Source organism: Phasianus colchicus, chromosome 6 (assembly GCF_987193195.1).
Source record: "Phasianus colchicus chromosome 6, bPhaCol1.hap1.1, whole genome shotgun sequence".
Classification (NCBI taxonomy): domain Eukaryota; kingdom Metazoa; phylum Chordata; class Aves; order Galliformes; family Phasianidae; genus Phasianus; species Phasianus colchicus.
The window spans coordinates 37,877,663-37,901,293 of record NC_143441.1 but is presented as its reverse complement, the minus strand read 5'-3'; the positions used below and the strand labels follow the sequence as shown (position 1 = coordinate 37,901,293).

General features: G+C 40.0%; 1 protein-coding gene across 3 annotated transcripts in view; it reads left to right on the top strand.

The window, feature by feature from the left end:
* The window catches only part of MKX (mohawk homeobox), a 41,737-nt gene extending 26,780 nt beyond the window's left edge, over positions 1 to 14,957 (top strand). For 2 of the 3 annotated variants that reach the window (XM_090143000.1, XM_031616081.2), the window contains exons 6-7: positions 13,645 to 13,678; positions 14,143 to 14,957. In XM_090143000.1, the coding sequence (XP_089999126.1) occupies positions 13,645 to 13,678; positions 14,143 to 14,329 (221 nt within the window). In that variant the 3' untranslated portion in view covers positions 14,330 to 14,957. The remainder of the gene's footprint in view (positions 1 to 13,644; positions 13,679 to 14,142) is intronic. The other variant, XM_090143001.1, reaches the window with a different exon arrangement.
* Positions 14,958 to 23,631: the final 8,674 nt, after the last annotated feature.

Sequence of the window (23,631 nt, the reverse complement as noted above, 5' to 3'; positions counted from 1 at the left end):
CGTCTTGCACAAATTTGTGAGAACAAGAACAATGGTTAGAGAAGGAGCTGTCAGCTCATTTGAAGCTTCTTTGTATCATCAGAGAAATTTTTCTTCGTTTTCCTTCAAACAGAAAAGCATATATTTTTATAAATTATTTGTGCAAGTACAATAACATTTAGGCAGCTGATTTCATACCCCTACATATCTACGTACTATCTTCATCATTCTTGGAAAGGTAGTATTTCCATTTATAGCTTTTGCCAGTTTTTCTAAAATGTATTCTCCTACTACCTTATTCCACAACTCCTTTTTTTTCTCTGAGATACAAGAAGGAAAGAAGGAAGGGAGGGAGGGGAAGGCAAGGCAAGGCAAGGCAAGGAGGGACCAATATTTAAAGTGTAGTACAATTTAAGACTTCATTTTAATATGCTAATTTGCTGCTTTTACATTGTCAGTCATTTGAATAGAAAGCATTTTGCTCCCTTGATTATAGAAGCTACGGCATTTGGAGTCTTGTGTAAAGAAGCAAAATATAAGAAGTCTTCCTCAAAACTTTACATTCAGTAATTACTGTACATGACTCTCATCCACTGCCAGTATCTCTGCTTTCAGGCACTTCTGTAGAGATGTGTTTTTTTTCATGTGAAGTGCTTTGTCTAAGCCAACCTACACATGACTGAGGGGGAGACTGCACATGCCCAACTTTATATGCAGGGGAAACTTTCCAAAGTCCTTGTGCCTGTTATCCACAAGTCATACTTCCCAATCTGCCTTTTTCTCTTTCTGACTAGCAATCAAAATGTCAAATTGCTGACAAATTCTTATGGTGACATCTTGATGTCAGTAGCCAAGCAAAGCCTCCTATTTCATGTGTTGCTACAGCCACACCATGTATCATCCCACCAGATCGTCTCAGATGAATACTAGCAGTGGAATCTCTTCTTGCTTCAGGTTTTTCTTTCCCTATCAATGCACCTAAAGAAAAGTGAGCATAAAGTTTGAAATGAGGAAGAAGAGAAAGAAGACAATAGAAAAGAGGATGATATTGTGTCAAGGAGCTAAACATCCAGTAACTTAACAGTTGAATTGCAATTGTAATCAGCAGGTATCCTTTATCCTGTGTGTGAAAGAATGAGGGTTAACAACCAAAGCAGCTCTCTACCTTTGCTTCTGCATGCATGACTATCTGCAATTACAATGTATATATTCATTATTTGCCTAATACATACTCATACTTACCCTGCAATGTCCACCTTTTTTCCAAGACCTCAATCTCCACCTGAATTTGAGTTGGTGGTCATGCATCCTCAATTCAGTGGTTGCTCAGGTAACTTTCAGTCATGAAAACACAGCTGTCTTTGCTTGAGCTTATCTAGTTCTTCTACTCTTTCTTTTGCTTGCTCCCGTTCTGGAGTCTTGACACGTCTTTGCAGTTTGCCGACCAAGTAAGCTCAGCAGATATGACTAATGTGAAACATACTGTCTTTCAACATGACTGAGATGGTTGGTGGTAGCCAACTGGGTAGATTTTACGGGCACACAAAGTGGTGAATCTGTACCCTTAAACACGTTTGCTATGGGGATACAGTCTGTTTGCCCAGTGTCGCGGAAGAAGAGTGGGGAAGAAAACAGGCATTATGTGCATGTATGAGTGCGATTTGCTGTGTATGTTTTGCAGACCATTTGCAGGTCTGCATCATTTTTGCAAACTCTGGTGTATAGACTGTCACTCTACAGGAAAGCTTTGGTTTCCAGTCGAAGTAAGAAGTAAAAACTCTTACAAGATGAAAGAAAAGCTTTTATTGTTCTAAAAATGGAAACAGGAGTACTACTAATAGTAGCTGTGAGATAATTAGAGAAGCATATAAATTCACAGAGCTTGAAATCTTTGTGTTGTAGCTGCCTGGTTTGTATGGTTGCCCAGAGTCCTCATCTCATCCTCTGTCCAAAGGCTCAAAGCCTGGAGTTGGGCAGTGTGGTGGGAATCAAAGCATCTCACATTTTTTTCAGTGTAGATAGTAAAAAAAAAAAAAGAATGTTATTTATGTCTATAGCCATGGCTTCCTGTTGTATGATTTTCTTTATAGAAGTGGAAATCCAGGATTTTAACTCTTAAAAGGAAGATGATCTTGCAAGGCTAGTTACACAAATATTTGATTGTGGCATATGCTGCCTTCCCTTTTAAAGCAGTTAGCAGATCAGGGAAGACATATGAGCAAGCTACGTAAATACATGTTACTTTGGGATAAAGTTCATTTGTAATTACATGAGCAAAAAATCCATACTGATTTCCATGTGAAGAATTGTATTCTGTGAATGCAGACATTTTTCATGTCTTGTGCGTATATGTAAGCCCACTTTCCCTCAGTTCCAAAAGCCTCACTTGTGAAGTTATTTTTTTGATTTGTGGTAAGAGAAATGTTCATGCATGCTGATAAAATTTTGGAGTTGTTTTTGATCTACAGATCTTTCAGATTACTCACATTTGCCAAAAGGCTGTTTTTCAAAGCTTGTCACTTGATTTAACCATAAATACCATAAGGCTCTGTCATAAACATGTATGCGTTTTTTAAGTCCCTGTTACAGCAAATTGTAACAGATGATTCCCTAACAGAAATCTCCTGACTTCTAGGGAAACTTGCATGAGCTAATGTAGAACAAGCACTCAGTGAAAATGACACTATTGCCTTCTGCACCTATCTTAGATATTCTCGAAGCACACTGTCTCTGCATCAGCAACCTGACATTTCTAAACAAACAGTATTCACTGAGTTGGGGAAAAAGCACTATGAGGGAATGTGTTTGGCAACGCTGCCTTTGATGGTGGAGGCTGATAGCTGGCAACAAAATTAGGTTTTAGAGAAGACAGTTGGCTTTTAATGCTCTTAGACCGTATTCACTATCATGACATGGGCTACACTACTCAAGACAATTATTGCCTTTTTGGGAAAAATATATTAAATATTTCCAGATAGTACATTTGTCCAGTCTAGTGACAGTACATAATGCTTAAGTAATTTATTGGTTTATTTGTATAAAGGCACGGATTTTTCTTTTTTCTTGTTATTTACAAGATATGTGTTATCACTGTCACAGTTGTTATCACTGCTGATGTGTTTCCACTGGCCAGCAAAGCTTTTACAGGTGAGCGCTGTTTGCAGTGATCTCAGAGAATCAGCATCTTCTTTCAGACAAACAGTCTGGGCATGCTGCCCATGGTTCAGATGCTCTCTGTTTGAAAGCAAATGTGCTTAGCTTGAAATCCCATGGTTGATGGTCCTCTACAGCTCGGCCACTGTATCTATACAAACTGCTCTTCCTGGGATCAACAACATAGGGTATGACTGTGCCTGGCTGCTGTGCGATGTGTCCTACAGCTAGAGGAGCCAAGCGGAACAACAACAATCTCTGCAGCATGATGGAGCGAGTTTTACAGAGGCCCACGAATTCATGCAGTCTTTTTGCAGTATATATTCTATTCTATATATTCTATTCTATATATTCTATTTGCAGTATATATATCGATATATTGCCTGCAGTATACCAAGAACTGCAGGCAATATATCGAGGTCAGCATGGGCTGCTAAGTGCTGCCTTCCTCCAGCAGTCCTTGCTGCAATGTAGGTCCATTGATGTGGCCTTGCTCTGACAGCTCAGGCAGTGTCCCCACGTGGTGTTGTGCCACGTGGGATAGGTGACACACTGATGCTGGAGTACCTCATGCCATGAGTTCTGAGAAGTCTGAACCCAGTCCTACATCGTTATCAGTTGATGATGCTTCCCTGCTGTTCAGAGCTGGTTTCTCAAAAATTGCTGTCTCCAAAAGCAGCAGTGTGTGTTGAATAACAAACCCCCTTACATTCAGACTCTTCAGTTTTGGGAATGGAGCCAACATTCTTGAAGAATGATTTAGTGGCCAATAAACATTTGCAAAGTCTGTAAGACTGTCAGAAGCAGTAACGTTGAAAGTAAAGATCCTATCAGTAGCAATTCCCCTGTCCTGACAAGGCATTCAGTGCAAATATTTGTTCAGTCATCTTTGCTCACATGCCTGTTATCACAGACAGTTTCACATGTTTTGCCAAAAGAGCAATTCCGCCTTCTTCCACAAAGCTGTTCATATCCAAGGCCTTTGCAATGTTAAATGCTGGCCTACTACTGTTTCAGGACCTCCCACACATGCTCCTTTGGAGTGCAGGAGCCTCATCTGTCTTACGCAGACTCCGCTGTGAATGGCTCTTACAACTTTCAATTAGCAGTGCAAGCATTTTGCGGCTCCTTGAGGATTCAAGCACAGTCTTAGTGATTTGTTGTGCTGAACCAATCTCCATGATAGCCAGGGCAGTCTATCAGCTCTTCTAAGAAAAGTTCTCCTGCTGAGTAATTGAAATTGCACTGCACCAAGACTCAAACCATTTGTAAATGCAAGATGATGCTTGGAGAAGAAGGAGCTGTTTCTGCTTCTTCAAAAGCTCTTGGCAAATTGGTACAGCTTCCTGAATAATTCTGGTCACACAATTCTTCTGCTCCAAGAACCTTCCCCCGTTTGCCTGCTTTGCTGCACTGTCTCAATGAATAGGAGAACTGAAAACACAGCCCTTCTTGAGATACTTCCCAGTTTACTAGAATCTCTGAGGGCCTGTTCAGAAGGTGTCTGGGAATGTTTAGGTTTGGGAAGAAATACTGTAATGGAAATAATAACAGTGTGAGTTGTGGTGGGCAGGAGCACGAATGCCGCAGTAGCTTCACAAGGGAAAAGCAAAGGCAGCAGAACTAGAAACTTAACTAAAAAATTGTATGCAAACAGTAAAATGTTTTTTGTGCAATTGGAGATGAAAATAATCCATGGGCAATGATTCCCCCTGCAGTTCAGTCAGTGCACTTTCTGCTATCTATTCTAAGTAAGGTTAGGGTGTGTGTGACTACTGTTTTCTGTGTAGGTTCCTATAGTTCCTCCATGTGCAAAATAAAGGGGCTTCCATCATATCTCTAACTAGGGGAGGAAAGAGAGACTTTACTGACAAACGTAAGATAGTCCAGTTTGGAAAGGGCATCAAATTCTAGCTCACATCCTCACCAGGTGCTCATTGCTCCTTCTATACTGGTAAAGCCTAAAGTGAATGCAGCTGAGCTTCTCTGAGGAGAAAGTAATTAATGATGTGCTGTTCAGCACTCTTTGACACATTCCACCTGGTCCTTCATGAAATTGAATGAAGTTGTTTTCATCACGTCTGTAGGATCTCACAGATGGGAACTGAGGCACTGCACCACTCTGATATTGGCTTACTTTTGAATGCCTAAGACATCATGGATTCTCATGTATTTGTGCCTCTTTATGAGCTCAAAGCATAGCTCATGTTCACCCCATTTACACCTGCAAGTGCCCAGCACTGCTGAAGGTGAAGGCCCAGGCTTGGGTCAGAATCCAGAGACTGACAAGGTATGTGAACATATATGAAAAGGCTGGTTGGAACAACTCCTCTGGCCCCACACACGACCTTGTGGCACAAACTGAGGGACTGTCAGTTATCACGATTTGCTGGGTGGTGATAAGACTGTTTGACGATCTGCTTGTGTTCCCTCCTGCAGTGGTCTTGCAGCAGCTGCACAGTGATGCTGAGGTTGTGGGGGAAAGGTCTTACCTTCCATCCTGGCTCTGTCTCCAGGCAGGTCAGTCCTGGATCTCTGGGGAGATGGCGACCACAGCAAGTGCCACGTGCAGCCGTACCGCTATATCTCACAGCATACTTGGTGGGAAGGCAGACTGCCTGGAATTCTCATCCTTATTCCCACATGATATAGAAGCAGATACAGATACGTATCAGAATATCTGAATATTTCCTTATAGACATAAGTATATATTTTTAAAATTTCATGTGCAGTCCATTGATCTGTAGAATCTTTTGTGCAACATTTGTCTGGAGTTACTATGCTTCCCTTTCACAGCCTACAACCGACCTTACGTATGTTTGACTGTTGGGCACATATACATGCCTATGTACCTCGTTACAAACTACTTGAATTTCTGTAGGTGTGATCAAAGCTAGAACTCTGGTACCTGGGTTTTAGTATTTGGTTGGGCATCAGTGTTGTGTACATCCCAGTGGACACACAGTACCCCATGCTGTGGCTGGAAGTAGCTGGGCTGAAAAAGATCATACTTATCTGTTTCTGTCTTACAGGCAAGTGAAAGAAACAGTGAATTTCGTCTAACTTACAGACTTACCCAATCTTTACTCAGTACTGCTGGCTAAACACATTCTGGAAATCAGTTCTGGCATTCGTGTAGAAGTTCTTCCACTTGCCTGAAAACACAGCACCTTGTAATTTAAATTGCCTTTGTGCAGTCCATGCCATGTCTGAGCCTGCTTGGCAGCCCGGGGGGCAGGAGAGGAGCTGCTCCTGGAGCCGTACCAAGCAGAGCTGTGGGAGCCGGGGGACACATTTCTCTGAATTGTGCAGGAGACTTCTGAAAATATCCTCTGTGCATGCATTTATATCATAACCTTACACTGCATATGTAGGGTCTGCTCCCAAACCCACAGCCAACTAACATAACAAAATCAGATTTTACTGCTGTAGTGTCAGCCTAGGGTTGAAATATGGCTTTGAAACCCTCCCTTTCACCCCGCATTTTTAATGAAAAACAATCGGGCTGGAGTGTAATAGTGCTTACCCTGGCTGCATTTGACTTTAGCTTTTTACTTTTAAAGCTTTATTTTAGGCTTTAAGAGCTTCCAATTAAACTTTTTAGATCCAGAGTGAAAGCTTGAACGTGCCTGCCTGCACAACACTGAAATTCCTGGGTGGGAAAAGGATATTTTTCTATTAAAATTAAAAAAATGAATTCATTTTCTCCCTCTATACTCCTTACTCTTCTTTTTCGTAGCAAATTCCCATCTGCCATTTTCTTATTTCCTTTTTTAACATCTCCCATAGCCATTCCTTTATTTCTTTTTTCCCCCTTCCCTTTCTCCTCTTTCCTTTATTTCACCCTCCCCCTCCTCTGCTGCCTAACCTGCTTCTTGATGTTAACCCACAATGGTTTGCAATAGGAGGGCTGAATACTTCATCCTTCCAGTCAGCATAGCACATGCTGTAAATCCCTTTCCAAATAACACCAAAAAAAAGAAACCTAAGTCAGATATTTGTTTATCCATTATGAAATGCGCACAGGAGACTATCACCAGGGTATTCGACAACATTACATGATTACTTACATGCCAACTCAGTGAGGAAAGATTTGATTCAGTCAGCTTTGCAGCAAACCTGAAAAGAACACAATACCATATAACCTTCAGTTCGTTAACAATTTGCTTCTAATGCCACAAGGCACTGACTCCTATTATAAGCTCTACTAAAGCCTGGCTGAAAAAACAAATCTCACACAGCGCCCTGAATCTCAGCAAAGAGAACACACTGTCAGTAGCCATGGGAAATACAGAGCTGGCCGTGACAGCCTGAACAATGAATTGATTTACACCAGGTTTGTATCTAGTTTGCTAACTAATAAATTCTTACATGCAGGTGCATAGCCCAAGACTGTAAGACCATTTGGACCAAGCCTACTATTATGTGGTGCTTTCTGTGCACTTATTAATGTAAATGTTAATGTAGATCTGCAAACTTAATTCTATTTTATGGTTTATAACATACACCTATCCCAGTCTCTGTGGGCACGTACACTCATTTCATAAAGATCACATGTACTAAAATGTAATTAGATGCCTACTCCCTCTTCAACAGTCTCCAGACTGCACAGGGAAAAAGTCTTCAGCTTCCTAGGTACTCAGGAAAAAAAACTCGAGTAAACCAGTCCCTCGCTCTTCAATCTTAGATTTGATGTTCTGGTGCAAGAAGAAAATTTCAGAGAAAGCTTTCCCTGAAACGCTTTGGTCTGGGGCATAATGGCAAAGGGAGATTTCCAACATTGGCAAGACCCCAACCTATGGGTCTTAATAGAAGCAGTCAGACCAGGGCTAGAGGTGTTCCTGAAAGACCCCCAGAGAACGGAGAAAAGTACTTGATGTAACAGTCGCTGTGAACATAACTTCACAGAATCATAGAATCATAGATGTGGGTTGGAAGGGACCCCAAAGACCATCTAGTTACAGCACCTCTGCCATGGGCAGGGTTCCCATGCAGCAGCTTAGGCTGCAAGGGCTCCATCCACCCCGGCCTTGAGTGCTTCCAGGGATGAGATATCCACAGCTTCTCTGGGCACCCTGTGCCAGTGCCTCATCACCTTCTGTTGTCATTGTGCATCTTGTTTATCTTAAAGGATGATGGCTGATGTGGTCAGGCATTATATTTGGTGCGTGAAGCCAAAAAACGGAGGTGTCGGGATCGTGGAGGTGACCATTACAGGCTGCTCCACAACCTCTTCCTGGAAGAAGGTACTAGCAGTGGTAAATGAAAGCTTTGCTGAAAAGGAAATTTCTCTAGAGCCTAGACCTAGAGCTCACCCAATAAAAGGGCATGGTAATAAATCCTTGTAATGGTAATAAATCCTTGTTACTTTTCCCTCCTTTGCACTGCTGAGCAGCCTGTACTAAGCCACTTTCCCTCCCAGGGGTGGAAGGATACTAGTGATACTGTGTGATCCATGGTTTACTTTGGGATCTTTCTGGAGAAAAGGAGCTGGATCAATGTAGAAGAGTAGGGGAGTATTAGCTCCAGTTGACCCAATTTTATTCTTGGAAAAACAGAGATCTGAAAGTCATATATGCCTTGAAATTGTGGTTTGGAAAATACTAGATACTCAAGGGACAGTGTGTGTGTGTTTTGTGTGTGACCTACAGAAATACCTCATCTCACCACTAATTTACTCACACATGTAAACTTCATTTTTCATTCAGCTGCCCCATTTATTTCCTGTTCCTCCCTCTTTTTCCTCCTCTTGCTTGTTTTGAAAATGCTGGTCAACACATGTTAAGCAAGAGTCTCCAAAACCAACAAAAGAAAGTTCAGGAAAGGCAGAGAGAGAAACAGCTGAATAACACTGCCAACTTTAAAATGAAGATAAGTTATACAGGACCTTTTATTGAACCAACAAATATTTTATAGTATTCACCATTTGGGGCCAGCAGTTCTTTTTTTTCCCTCTGTTTTGAGCTGGAATAGGTGGTGTGTAATTCATGAGGAATCTGTACATGTTCAAGTAGCTTCAAGTAATATCACAGCCATGTGGAACCAGCTTACAGCATCTTGATTTCCATGTCCATTTTTTTTCCACTGTATAATATTCAGTGCCCTTTTCTCTCTGTCTCATTCTCTCATTCACACATTCTTTCCCCTTTTGGTTTCCAGCCGTCTTTGCTTTGTCAGTGTTACCTGATAACACAAAGCAGAGTTTGTGCCAGTTGTTGCAGTTTGGCTTGAACGGTGTAGAAGTAACACCGAGTGTGGGAGAAACGTGGATGCTTCTTGGTCCTATGTAAGCGGTCAGCCTTTCCTTTGCTATTCCCTGCAGGGCCTTTGGCTGAAGTCAGCTCATTATCACACACGTGCAGTGTTCTTAGATCAAAATTCCTATTTCAAAGGGATAAAATATAACTGAAATTAGCGTTAGTTAGCACACCCCTAATGGCATCCAAGTATATGAAAGTTATGAGTCTGGACTCAGAGAACTGTGAGGGTCTGAATTGTTCTGCAATACTTGAATGTGCTGCAACACCACGTAGCCAGGGAGCTTTTGTATGTGGTAAACTGGAGTAGACACATGCTACAGCATTTATGCACTGGGTTTCTTCTCTAATACTGGATATAGTGTTTAAAAGGGCATTGTGTATGTATGTGTATATATATATATATCTTCTGGTTAATTATTTGAATATCATTTTGACAACAGTCAAATGTAGTGGCAGTGCGCTGGAGGAAAGTGGATTACAATTCAGTTTGTGGAAACAGTGCTTTCAAGAACACTGGGTTTTATTTGCTTTGGGTGAGCCTTTCTGATAGCAGAAGAACAAAAGATAATATTTTAACTATAGGAGAAAACCTGGAAAAGTCTGCTCTGAACTGCTTTTGACATAAATGGTCAGAGTATTGCCTAGCCATGTTGTCTTTGGACTTCTGAGACTCATTTCCATCTCTGCTAAAATGGGACTGCAAGCTACCTTGCAAGAGAGCTGTCAGGATCAGCCAGTGAATATTTATGAAGAAATTTCATGGTGAAAAAGAAATATATATGTATGCTACGTGTATTATTAATAATTATGTGAGTCCTGAAAAATGCCATACTGTATCACAAAGCTGGTATTGTCCAGTGACTACACTCTTGGCACTGAGTGCTATGGTAAACTGTATACTGAAAACTTACACTAATGGAAAGGTATACAAGATTCCATTTGTGAATGATTTATAGTGACTTCCTACTATAAACAAGAGGGAACAAATATCCTACATCGCCGGTTTCTTTGGGTGGATGGTGAGAGAAGAATGAGACATTCCTGGCCAGCCAAAAGCTGATTCTCTGGATGCTTGCAGTGGGAGCAAAATGAAGCACCAGTAAGGGGGATGATTTATGACGGTCTCCACCCCAATTATATGTGATTGTGTTTCCATTTTCACAGTGCTTTAAACTTTCCAATTGGAGAGCAGGTAACAAATTTCTTTAAGCAAATGCAGGACTTCTAACAAAAATAAGATTTTTCTAATGTTTAATGTTAAGGATCTCAAGATCTGCTGAGAGCCTACCAACATCCTATCCCACATTGCTTTCTGAGACAGAACAAATTACTCTTATCACCAGCTAATAGATTTGGCTTTCCCTTAATCAATATGTGATTGAGCACAACTGTAGTTTGTTTAGGAAGTACGTTGGATTGAAGATTTTCACAGTGCTTGGGGAGGACAGCTATGGCGCATCTTTTCAACCCTGTATAATAGAACAAACACTTTATATACTGGAAATGTTGTTCTTCGGTTACATTCATTCTCTAGTCTCACCATTCTGCTTATACAGTTAAAATAGACTGCAGTAGTTTTGCATGTATGTAAAGTGTCAAAGTGGTATTTATCAAAAGCTTAAGTTAGTAACTGAAGTAGAGCAGGCAGGTTGCAAAAGATGAAGACTAAGCTAATGTTGGGCAAGATTCACATAATTTTTTAAAATTCAATAAGATTTTTTCTTCTACCTTCCCTCTCTTGTCAGTAAAAGCCAGACATGTCCAGACTGCAGTTCTGCCAGGCTAAGCTAAGCCTTCTTTATGAGTTTGGTCACTATGTCTTGACCTGCAAGATCTCAAGGAAGACCTGGAAGCATGGGCGAAGCTCTTTCCCCTCAGAAGGCAAAGGAACAGGGGACCAACATTTCTTGCAGAACTGGTTGTTTGCCTTTCTCATAATGGTTCTCCTCATCCAGAGATGGTGATCATGCTCATTTCCTTCACTAAGGTCTATTCAGACAGATGTGAGCTCCTTGGATGCTGTGGCAGTGCAAAAGAAGATATGCTGTCATAGGTTTGGTATAGCAGAAAAGGATTTTTGGCAAGAAAAAATACATTGAAATGATGGATTGTCAGACTTCTTTGTACTAACATGCTTTTACAGCAGCTATTAGCAAGAGCTTTGCAAATTATCAATTATGTTTTTATTGTAACCCAGTTTCAGATTTCTCTGACATAAATTATTTGTTTAAAAAAATATAAAATCTGAATGGAATAAAAAAAGATCTCCAGCAAAATTAAAGAATGGACAACTCTTTGGGCTGGGGTGTGTTTTTTAGCTTTGCTGCTGCTTTTTTATACCTTGGGCAAGTTGATTTCTTTTAGAACTGGCTAAACACCACTAAAAAATATTTGCAAATACTCCTTCAAATAAATGCTGGAATTGGAATGTGTGTCACCATTCACACCTACTTTCCTCAGAAGTTTGTACAAGCAATTTTTTTGTTCATAGGAAATATTTTCCAACAGCAAAAGAAACTGACAGATGCATGAGAGAGGTGTATTTATATCCAGGTTTGCTCTGGCAACAGAGTTCTGTTACTTGCCATTTCCATTTCTATACCTACTGGCCTATTCAGTCCTAAACCTCCTCTTTAACACTGTCTCTATTTTAAAAAAACAGCAAATGCTAAATGAAGCAGGGCTGAAAAATGGTTTGTAGCCCAGTACATTATGAAGAAGGAAACTTTTGGTGTCATTTCAGTACATCTCTGCAAATCATATATATATATATATATATATATATATTTATATTCTCAGTTTTCTATTTTCCGCCTAGATTGAACTCCCCCCCCCCCCCATGCAATGATCTAGGAGATCAAGAGACACTGACTTAAGATATGCTGTTTTGGAACAACATACAAACCCAGGACTCATTCACTTGCGGACATTTATAAAGCTGTTTTGCAAAAGCACGAAGTTTTGTTAAATCCAACAGCTTGGCAAACATCTGACCAGTGAAATTACAGATGGTCTGCCTGCATTTTTTCTGGTGAGCCTGTGGTCTTTGCTGCTCACCTGCAAGCACTAGCGAATGTGGCTGTGCCAAGGTGTTGGGCGTGTTGGCTGCAAGAGCAGACTGGCCACCCTTTGGTGGCGGGTGAAGCCACTTGTAAGCATGGTGCTAGCAAGGGATGCAATGTGCTTTCAGACCTATTCACCTGGAAGCTCTGTTTAAAGAAAATATCAGCTTTTAATTAATAATCTGGTTGAAATCTAGCTGTAGGGTAGACTACCAGTTGGGCATTTTGCTTCATTACTTTACAAGATTTAGGAGTTATTGTGGTCATGTAGCCACTAGAGCTCATGCAGAAATACTTTCTTTTGTTTGACTCATTCTCCATAGGTATTGCGGTTAGGAATCAGCTTCTCATTGCCCTATAATGTGTTTCTGTGTTAGGATAGGAAGCCCACTGACTAACACATACAGATTTCTGCCTGGCAAATATTTCTGGCTTCTCTGCAATGCGAGGACTTAATGAATGAACAAATGTGACCCTTGATGGGAAAGTGTAGCTTACTCCTGTGATGCAATTTCACCTCTGAAGGCTGTTAGCCACGTGTGCTTGTTCCTTGTGTTCTGCTCAGCCTGCCTTTGGGACTGAGGTGCAGCCTGGGCAAGGGTCGCATTTAAAACACACACATCATCTGTGTATGGGTGAAAGTCCTATTTTTAGTGCATACAAGAGGGCATTCACTAAAGGGAAATTAAACTGGGTTTTATTTTTAGTTTTTGTAATTCTTTATGTCCTTGGGATTTATGTACGGAAAAACTCCATCACCCAGCAAAATGTAGGTGAACCTCCAGGATCAGCATTATTCTCACTATTGCCAATAAAACTAAAACACGGGGCCACTCCAGAGTGCACTGGGCAGAGTTTGGCACTGGTCTTGTCAGGGTGGTGCTGGAGAGACTCAGCAAACTCTGCCTCAGCACACCGTGTTCTTACACAGTTGTGGCACAGGAGGCTCTCCATGGCTGAAATTTCTCCACAGTGGGTTTTTTTGACTCGTGTCTGCTTCAAGCTCAGAATGGATTTCTCCAGAGAGACACTTGAGTGAAGCTGACCCTTTATATGTGTCCAAACAGAAGGTTTTTTGGTATCAATTTTGGAATTAATCTGGAGTCATTTTTCTATGTGCCTAATTCATGAATTTGCTTGTTTAAAAACTGCTGAAAGAAAATAAATGTTTATTTTATTTTATTTTTCAGAAACTCTGGAGAATGGACCAAATAAGTGTGAAAGGTGAGTAAGGGAATGTGCTATTTTCCCATATGTTTATTTTTACAGCTTTCCTGACATTCCATAGCTGCTATGTAGAATCATAGAATCATAGAACGGTTCGGGTTGGAAGGGACCTTTAAGATCATCCAGTTCCAACCCCCCTGCTAAAGGCAGGACACCTCCCTCTAGACCAGCTTGCTCAAAGCCCCATCCAGCCTGGCCTTGAATGCTTCCAGGGAGGGGGCATCCACAACCCCTCTGGGCAACCTGTTCCAGTATCTCACCACCCTTACAGTAAAGAATTTCTTCCTAATATCTAGTCTAAATCTGCCTTATTCCAGTTTAAAGCCATTTATTTCCCCTTGTCATGTCATTACGTGCCCTTATAAAAAGTCTTTCTCCAGCTTTCCTGTAGGCTCCTTTCAGCTACTGGAAGGCTGCTATGTAAGCTATGTATGTAACTATTTATTATTGCTTGAATCTAGCGCAGCTAACAGAAAAGGAACCAGCAAAGACGAAACATATTGGAAGGAGATCAACGCAGCCATGGCCCTAACAAACCTCGCCCAAGGGAAGGACAAACTGCAGGGAACTACCAGCTGCATCATCCAGAAATCCTCACATATATCAGAAGTAAAGACTGTTAAAGTGCCATTAGTCCAGCAGTTTTAAAGAGATGAGTTCCTTTTTTCTTGTCAAGCGGACGTTTTCCTCACAGGATTGGTTTTCAGCAAAATCAGATTTGCAGATATGAGGCAGATGTGGAAAATAGGTCCCCTTTTACAGTACAGTCAGTTTGAAAAAACAGTGTTCCTTCAGATTCTGACGTTTTCATTGTATTAAATGAAATGTTTGATTGCTTCTTTAAAAGGCATGTAAATTATAAAAAAACCTGTTTTTATCAAAACATTAACTTATTTTATGTTAATCAAAGTGCGCATAAGGTGTTTGCATTGCTATTACAGTAAGTGCCTTGCTTTCAAAAAATAAGCTATAACGTGGGCATAGTACAACAGTATTATGCCTCAAAATGACAATGCCATAATGCTTAAACTTTGTGTATTATTCCAAGTGGGCTTAAGCAGCCTAGGGCTAAACACATTACTGCTGGAGGCCCTGGAGAATTGTGCATAATAGACTTGACCGAATTGACAAGTCTTAATAAAATTGTTACATCGTTTTTTCTCTTTTTTAATCAACAGTGTTATAAAAATTGTACAGTATGTTTTGTCAAAGTGACAATGAGATTGTTATGCATGTTTCTTACCTGTATATGCAGTATATTAAAATACCAAAATCATTCCTTTGAAAAGTGCAATACTCTAGAACACACAAATTTAGGAAATAAGTTAATTGTTCAGATTATTTTGAACTTACACATGCGCTCCCAGACATGTTGCTTGTTAAAGATTTCTAGTTGAGAAGGTTCTAGCCAGACTAGCTGTAAGGTCCATTTTCTATTGTTCTAAAGCTTTGCTAGTGACTTACAGGAGTTTTTATATAAGTAAACAAATGGATCTCTTCTTGTACAAAACTGAATCTGTAGTGCCATTTATTATTTACAGTGGAGCTCAAAAATGTTTCCATGGTGGAAATTATTACTTCAATGTGTTTTAAATGTTTTTTATTTTATAGGTACTGCATAGATGAGGACAGTTGATTGACAGTTCACATTTCAGTGAGAAAAAGCTGTAGTATAAACTATCAAAGCCCACAGTAGTAACACAAATGGGACTTGAAACATTGAAAAATCCCAGCATTCAATGTTGGAGGGTTTAAAATAGATACTAAAATGTATTAAATGTCACATTCTATACTTGACTGCTGTTGAGCATAATAACTAGCATAAAGCCCAGTTTATTTTAAGGGTTTTCTAGGGTGCACAAGTTATTCTTAAATCATATAACAATAGTCTAATGAGGTTTACAGTGCTTGAATGGAATGTACATGAAAGCAATTTACAGTGGCAAAGCCAAATACGATTTATACTGAATCAGTTACAGAAAACTGGAAAAGAGCTGATTGTTGCTAGGAATTGGATTTTTTTCTTCCTGTGGTTATCCTGTCAGGTTTTTTCCTATTTATCCCTCTCCCCTTTCCTCTTTCATGAGCCATCAGTGAACAAGATAAGACTTCAGTCCTGCTTCCACTGAGTTTAATGGCCAAATTCCCACTTCACTGGAAGCAGTACTGTGCTAATGATTAAACTAACTTGCAAGTATAGGCTGTTCCAGTTGCACTAAAATAGTCAAGACACATTGCAAATATCAGCCTTGGTGCGACTTCTTAGGAAACTTCTTGATGTAACATAACATGTTGTTGGGTTTATTTAGTGTACAATGAAAATGATTTGATATGAGAATATTTTGTACATATATATTTTTACTTTGTTTTCTAAATTGCTGATTTGCATTGACTTAAAGTGCCAAGCAAGAAATGTATGTTGTCATGACTGTATGAACAGTTGAAGTATATGTTTTACTGACTTGCATCATTATGTGTCTAAGATTCCGTGACATTAATTTTTGATACTTTACTGGATTTTGACATAATAATGTGAGTTTATAACTAATAGCAGAGAGTTAATACTTCACTTTTGTTCATACTATTATAAGTTATTCTGGTATTAAATATTTTGTGAAAATAAATCAATGATTTTGACAAACTTTTCTGTTAGGAATATTCACAGTGTTTTTGTCTACATAAATGACAACAACATTTGTCATGTAAAAATGGTACCTTTGGTGACTTCTCTGGAGCAAAACTGGAGAAGACAAGCCATACTATAAGCAACTTGTTCATGGTTCTTTCTTTAAAATGATCAAAGCACAAAGAATAATCTGTAAAACACATCAAGTGGATTTAAATTTAAGAAATACTTGGCATAATTTCTTGTTACCATTTCCTTTAATTTATTTTTTTTCTACTGCTGCTTTAGAGTTTTCTGAAAACACAAATTCTAATGAATTATTTGTGTCTTTTTTTAAATAACAAGAATCACAATCAGTGCTGAGCCAACAGCTAATGAAGACTCAATAATTATTTATGATATAGGAAAAACAAACATTATTATTATAGCTCTTCTTTGTTTCAACATATGTAACCATTTTAGTAAAATAAATAACTGCAAACAACATCTTGCTGGTTTGAATTAAATATTCATTTATCTCTCCTTAGTCATTTGCATTTCTGGTTTCCTTTTACAGGCAGGATTGCTCTATAATGGGATATAAGCATGAGACAGGCAAAGAAAAACAGGCATGTCTCATACAACAGCTACCATCACTAAGCTATAGTTCTCACTTTGTGGCCTCACGATGAAGCAGTTCCATCAAGCAGAGTGAGAGCAAGCCACAGGCCAACATACAGAGTATTCTGGAGACATCTGATTATTTGGTGTCTTGGATTTAAGTTCTAACTTCGGGATTTTGTGGAGGACAGTACCTGGATTTGGATGCCCACATGCAAAGTGCATAAAGTAACCACTGCACTGTTGGGTTAGAAGATGTGGAAGAGTTAATAGCACCTCTGTACTGTGCAAAGAATGGTTTTGACTTAGGTACAGATAAGGCACACATGGGCTTAAACCTGTTTCTTCATTATCCTTTCATTAAGCTAGTTTTTCAGTATGTGCCCCGATACTTTATCCACCTAAACTATCCACCAGTGTAGATACACAACACCAAGCATGAGATGCTACTACAGAAAGCAGTCTTGATTATAAAAATGAGTGGGATTGCTGATAATTGTGAGCAGCCAGAAGTCACCAGTGCTTCACACCTTATTCACAACTTCCCCATTCAAAATGGCAGCTCTGGCAAAGCAAGGATCCTAGTGCTGACAAGAAGCAGTTGCAGCAGCAGAGATTTTGCTGCTCCAGGAGCCCGCTTGCTCTGTAGTGAAGGGACGAGTACAGTTATCTCCAAGCACAGCTACCTTTCTCACATATACCACTATTTTTCCTGCAGTGAAATCTCAACTTGCAATAAAGTCCCTCAACTCCAGTTTCCTTTTCACTCAGTCTTTACTGTGACTATGCTTTCTTAAACCTTGGCCTCCTACTTGAAGGAGAAGGGAGGCTGGACTGAGGATGTCAGACTCTCCAGTACTCCAGAAAGCTCTTAAGTTCAATTCAGTAGTCACAGTAATAGCTTTAATTATGGCAGATTGCAGTTTTATTCTTGTTTTATTTTGAATAATCTGTGAGACTGTTGGAGAATCAGAATGAACCTCAAAGGGAACCAGGTTCCTAATCTAACAAATCCAACCATTTCCAAAGACCTGCAGGCCAAGTTTTGCTTGCCAGCTCTGAGCTATCCATGTAAAGAAGTGTTCTAGCTCAGAAATTAGTAGCCGCCTAACATTTCAAAGAGGATAACGCTACTGCGCTACACGGCTGAACTGTTGTGTGTAGATGGACATGGCCAGGTGGGAGCTGCTCTGATGAAATATCTACCTCGATTAGCTACCTAAGGCAGGAAAGTGATGAAGCATGATGCAAAGGGCTGAATTGTCTGAGAGCACAGTTTTGACACTGCCGGAATGTGAGTTCATGTTGTATGAGCTGGTTTGCCAGACACTGAGTGTACTTGGTCTTCGTTAGTAGCAGAACTGAGACCCAACACTGCAGATTTCACTGTGCTGAGCCAGTGTTTAGGTTTGGGCCCCATCTTGAAACTCTTCTTGTTTAACAAGAAGGAAGGAGTCTGGCTCCCTTGTGACGAGAAAAAAAATGGGGAAAGATACATCAATACATAATGCAACAGAAAAAAAATCTCCAAACTCCTTAATGTTGCTGTTATGTCAGCTTGGGTTATTGGCAGTGGAAGTGGTTATTGGCAGCGGAAGTTAGACCTGGCTCAAGGCTAATATAACTCACGCACCTGACTTTTTAAAAGGAGCTGAGATCTGGTTTCTTTATGGATGGGCTTTTTTTCATTTGTGGTGTTGGTCCCTTCTTCAGTTTTCCTTAACCTTCCTTTCGGCCTGTTTTGGACTTACTTCTCGTTCTTTCTTCCTGCCTGAAAAGTCTCCTGTTACATTCAGACAGCAATGGGATCCTTCATGCCAAAGCTCATACTTCTGTCTGGCTTTGCAGTTTCAAGTGCTACATAGGTGAAGGGTGTACAATTCAACAAGTCAGTGTTCAGTGGTGAAGTCTGATATCTTCCTTCTCCCAGCCTGGGGTCAGTGAACATATGAAGTCTCAGAAGTGTGTAGTGGAGGCTCTTCAACCAACAAGCTCTACTGTCTATCACTTCGCTCCTAACTACTACTACTTTTGGCTATCTTAACTCCCAAAAGGACCGTCAATTTAACCATAACTACCTAGGAACTGCCAAGTCTCATTTTATGAGCTGCTGTTGAGAGTTTAGCTATTTAAGGCTGATTTTAAACAATTTTTATTGGTACTTCGTGGCATGTGCCTGATTTACAGTGCTGTAAATAACCACAAATTAGGGACATTTCTTTCTTTACGGTAAACGCACATTATCTTGAGTGTAAGAAAAGATACCTTGTTGGTGAAAAACTGGACTACAGGCCCTGTTCTGTTGCAAGCTTCCAGTATGAGCCCTGGGAATCCTCATCCAGGGTTTGGTCCATGTGCGGGGGCTGACACTTTCCCCTGAGGATGCTCTAAACACTGCGGAATACCAGTGGATGATGAGATGAGGATCATAGCAACAAGATGTTCCCCACTGCTCAGCCTGCTGCTATGAGACTCTGAAGGTAGGAGAGGGCAGTTTTTGTAAGTGGCACCCTCAGTTTGGTGCACTTAAGGAACTTTAGGTATCTGACGTTACTGTAGTTGAAATCTGCATCTTGGGTACATGTCACAGAGCAGGCATCACCTTCTGCAGCACTTCAATTTCTTCATTGACAGCAAAAGGAAAATAAACTTCTAACTGATACTAGATGTCCAAACCAGACACGGCTCAAGTCAGGGGAAACAGGAGAAACAAGATGTTAAGTCCTAAATCACAAAGAGACCTGCTGGACTCAGCACTATCTATCTTTCTCTGTAACATCAGCTGAGGAGCACGCTGAAGCACTCGGGAAAAAAAAAAAAAAAAATCATCTTAAGAAGGGGAAATGTCTCTATCCAGCTGAAAAAGGAAGTTCTGCTGTAATCCAACACTGTGGATGTAAAAGTTTGGATATAAGATGAGATGTTTCACACAGGAGAATCCTTGTGACTTGGAAATGTTCAACAAAGCTATCTCATCTTCCTCATGGATGTGAGGATTATAATCATCACTCTAACAAATGCTGTGTTTCTTTTTCTTGTCCTTTTAGTAAATTGACAGCCAGACCCCAAGACCCATGGATCTTGTGAAATGGTCACAAAATACGTGATCAGATTTTAAAACTTCCAGGTACTCAACGGCAGTCGGTGTAGTCATGAAAAGTGGTCAGCAATGTTTTTGCTCAATCTTTGCAAATTAAATGCCTAATCAGCAAAATGGAAGCTTTCTGTAACAGGAATACTCCATTTAATTTACTTGAATTTTTTAAATTTCTTTTAAGAAAGTTTGGAGAGGATCAAAAGACTCCACATTTCTTCTTCCTTTTTTTTTTTTTTTTTTTTTTTTTAACAATAAAGTCTGTACTTCTAGATTTTATTTTGTGTTGAAATGCAACATAATTATTGCAAAAAAGATTGCAATCAAAGCCAAACAAATTATTGAAACTTACAAAAATATTGAGGTTACCAGATTATGTTTACTGACTTTTAAAAAGTGTTCTTTTGGCTCTCTATATTTGTTTGTTTATATGTTTACACTCTCCAATCCTGTACAAAACAAGAAAGTTTTGACAGCTCAAAAATTTCCACAGAACAGAAAAAATTGTCCCCCAGTGTGGCATGGAAGGACTTCTAATGCCCAGTATTCACAAAATCAGAGCAATTTTGCACAGTCGTCTATGGATATCAAATTTGTATCTAGATACTTCATTTTAGAGTACTAGTTTTGTTGCTGAACATTTCAGCAAACACCATGCTGTTTTTCCTGAAGGACATCCCTGTGCCAGTGTTGCCTTCAGAAAAATACTGCTTGAGGAACAACTGTGGGACTTTTCCTCTTGCTTTTTGTGTTAATGAAGAGAATTTTCACATGGCCAGAGAATTAAGACAGCAGGCAGGTGCAGCATTTACTGGTACTCTGCATCCTTGCAGACGAGGCATCTGCATGGTGATGCTTGTTCATGCCTGTTGATTGCAAATAACAGAGAAAGCAAGAGAAAGCAAAGGTGTGAGGCTGAAGATGGCATCTGCGTCTCTTAAAAAGAGAATGTATAGCAATAAAAAATATATTTCTCAGCTGGTGTAAAGGCAACCGAAAACTCAGAGTCCAAGATGTGACACAGCATTTTATTGGCGGTGAAACCAGATTTAAAAAATGTGGAAACAAACAAATGTCAGTGACCCTCCACGTTTTGAGATGCGAAGCAAGAAAAGTCTTAGCCTTTTCCAGTCCTCCAGTCCCCTGACTATTTTCCTGAAGCTGGTGTCTGCTTCTGATGTCTGGGCAGCAGAAGGATCTTGAGAGCAGCTTGCCCAGGCTGGCATCATTGAGTGATGCCCAGGGCTAAATCAGAGGGTACTCCGACTAGAAAGTCTGGTGCTTCTGTCACTTTGAAGTGTATATGAAGCCATCCTTTGATCAAGAATTAAAGACTTCAACACATTTCTGTAACTGCTATCTCCAAGGCTACTTGCAATAGAAGTGTTTACTCTGTAAACAACTGTAAATACTTCTTCACATGATGCAACTGATATTAAACATCTTCCAAGAAGCATCAAGTATATTTCCTTTCAGGAATAAAAATACAGGAAGGTTACAATCTCTTTTCAGTTTCCTAATGGGCAGCTGAGTTGGGAACTCTATACCCAATTCATAAGATGAAATACTCCCTATATCTGTTTCACGAGGACATGTACCAGCATGAGAGTGGGATCTGGTGGAACCTGGATTTACAACTGGAAATCAAATACAAGCATGTGGAAATGTTATTATGTAAACTAATACTTAGCTACTTCTTGCTCCATTCCCTCAACAGCAACAGAATGGTAGCATGGAAACCAAATACCAAGTGTAATTTTTTTAAACCTCTTCTGTGAGAATGAAAAGAAAAACAGTCCTGTGTAGCATGAGCAGGACTCACTGCCTTTTCATCTGTGAAGATTTAAATGTCACAACCCCTGGCTCTCAGGTAGGACACACACTTCAGAGAGGCTGTAGTTCAGGAACAGGCAGAGCAACAAGACTGCAAGTGCTGGTGATTCAACATCATCTACCCTGAAGCACTGCTGCATGAACCCAAAGAGCAAAGGGCTCTAAGATGCAGCCAAGTCCCACTCGTCTGCATTTCCCCTGCCACTATGCTGACAACCACTCTGACTGATTGGCTTTTGGCAGTTTTACATGCTATTCTCTAATATGTATAACTAAGCAGAGGACATAACCTGTAGCTGAAATTACCACTGAGATTGTTAAAAAAACCCTGAAAACTCTTACTCAGAGAGGTTATCAGGGGCTCATGATCAAAAATCATAGAATCATAGAATCATTAAGGTTGGAAAAGACCTCTTAGACCAACCCATCACCACCATGCCCTCTAAACCATGTTCCTAAGTACCACATCTATGGCATATGTGGAAGTATGGATGAAAGGCTTGCACAGAGGTCTGTCCTTTGTTGGTTTTGTTCAATATTTTCAACAATAGCTTGGTTAGTGGAGTAAAGCAGAGGATCCCTGGCCGCTTGATATGTGCTATTCATTTCATAAAACCAGTTTATAGGGGACACATAGCTCTGAAAATCTCTCTGCCACTGCCAGGATATACTCCCTCTGCCTCTACTGTTTGTCATGGTGGTCTAGAACAAAGCAGAGTTACTGCACAGCAGAAACTTGTTACTTTTTTGTTCCCAAATGGGTGCTCCTTTACAGTACATAAGAAGGCATTGTTACTCAAAAGCACCCTGACAAAATACAGAATCACCTGAAAAATAACAGAATTGATAAACTAGATAGAGAAGGCCTGAAGGAAAAAAGTTGACAAAGTGCTCAAAGCTTGGGGAGATAGCTGGGAATTCTTCAGAAATTTACAGCTGATCATGAATTGAACATGATCCAAAATCATCCTACTGTTAATAAATAAATAGATAGATAAACAAACAAATAAATAAATAAAGGAAATGCCACATGAAATTGTATTTTTAGGTATGTAAGACATGTAACTCTGCCACTCTAGTGAGTTCTGTTGAGGTTGCACTGAACCATGAGTGTTTAGCATTGCTTCTAAGGGAGGTAGAAACCAACAGGAGCATAATCATTAGATTAGGAACAAACAAGATCTATGAGGAAAAATTGATTGATCTTGGATTATTAAGTATAGCAAGTATGTATTTGAAAATCTTCAAATATATGTGGCCAGCAGGAAGATGAAAGGGTTATTCTTTATATTACAGCTGAGAAACAATGGGCTTTAATTGCAGCAGAAAAGATTGTAGGTTCATTACTGGGTAGATTATGCCAATGGAAGAAGAGGTACTAGATGGAGAAGCATTGGAATACGTTGCCTATGTGGGTGGTAGACTTTCCATTGCTGAAGTTTTTTCTTAAGAACAAGTTAGAGACATATTAATCAGGAGTTAAATAGGTGTAATTGATCCTACTTAGGGGCAGATTGGCCTCTTGAGGTTGCCTCCTCACTCTTATTTTCCATTTCAGCAGTCTGCCTTATAAACATGGCATAGAAGTCTGCTGCTCAATAGATGGTTAAAAGAGTGAATAGCAGCTGGTTTATTCCGCTGTTTTTAGGAGGTGTGTTTACATTCCAAGCGTAAGAGTGGAGGGGAAGGACAGCGAGTTCTGATCCCACCAGCCAGCCAGCAGAGAAGACTGGGCAGCTATCCATTGGAGGCTGTTTAACTTTCCCAGCCTCTCAGAGCCTAACATAAAGGACAAAG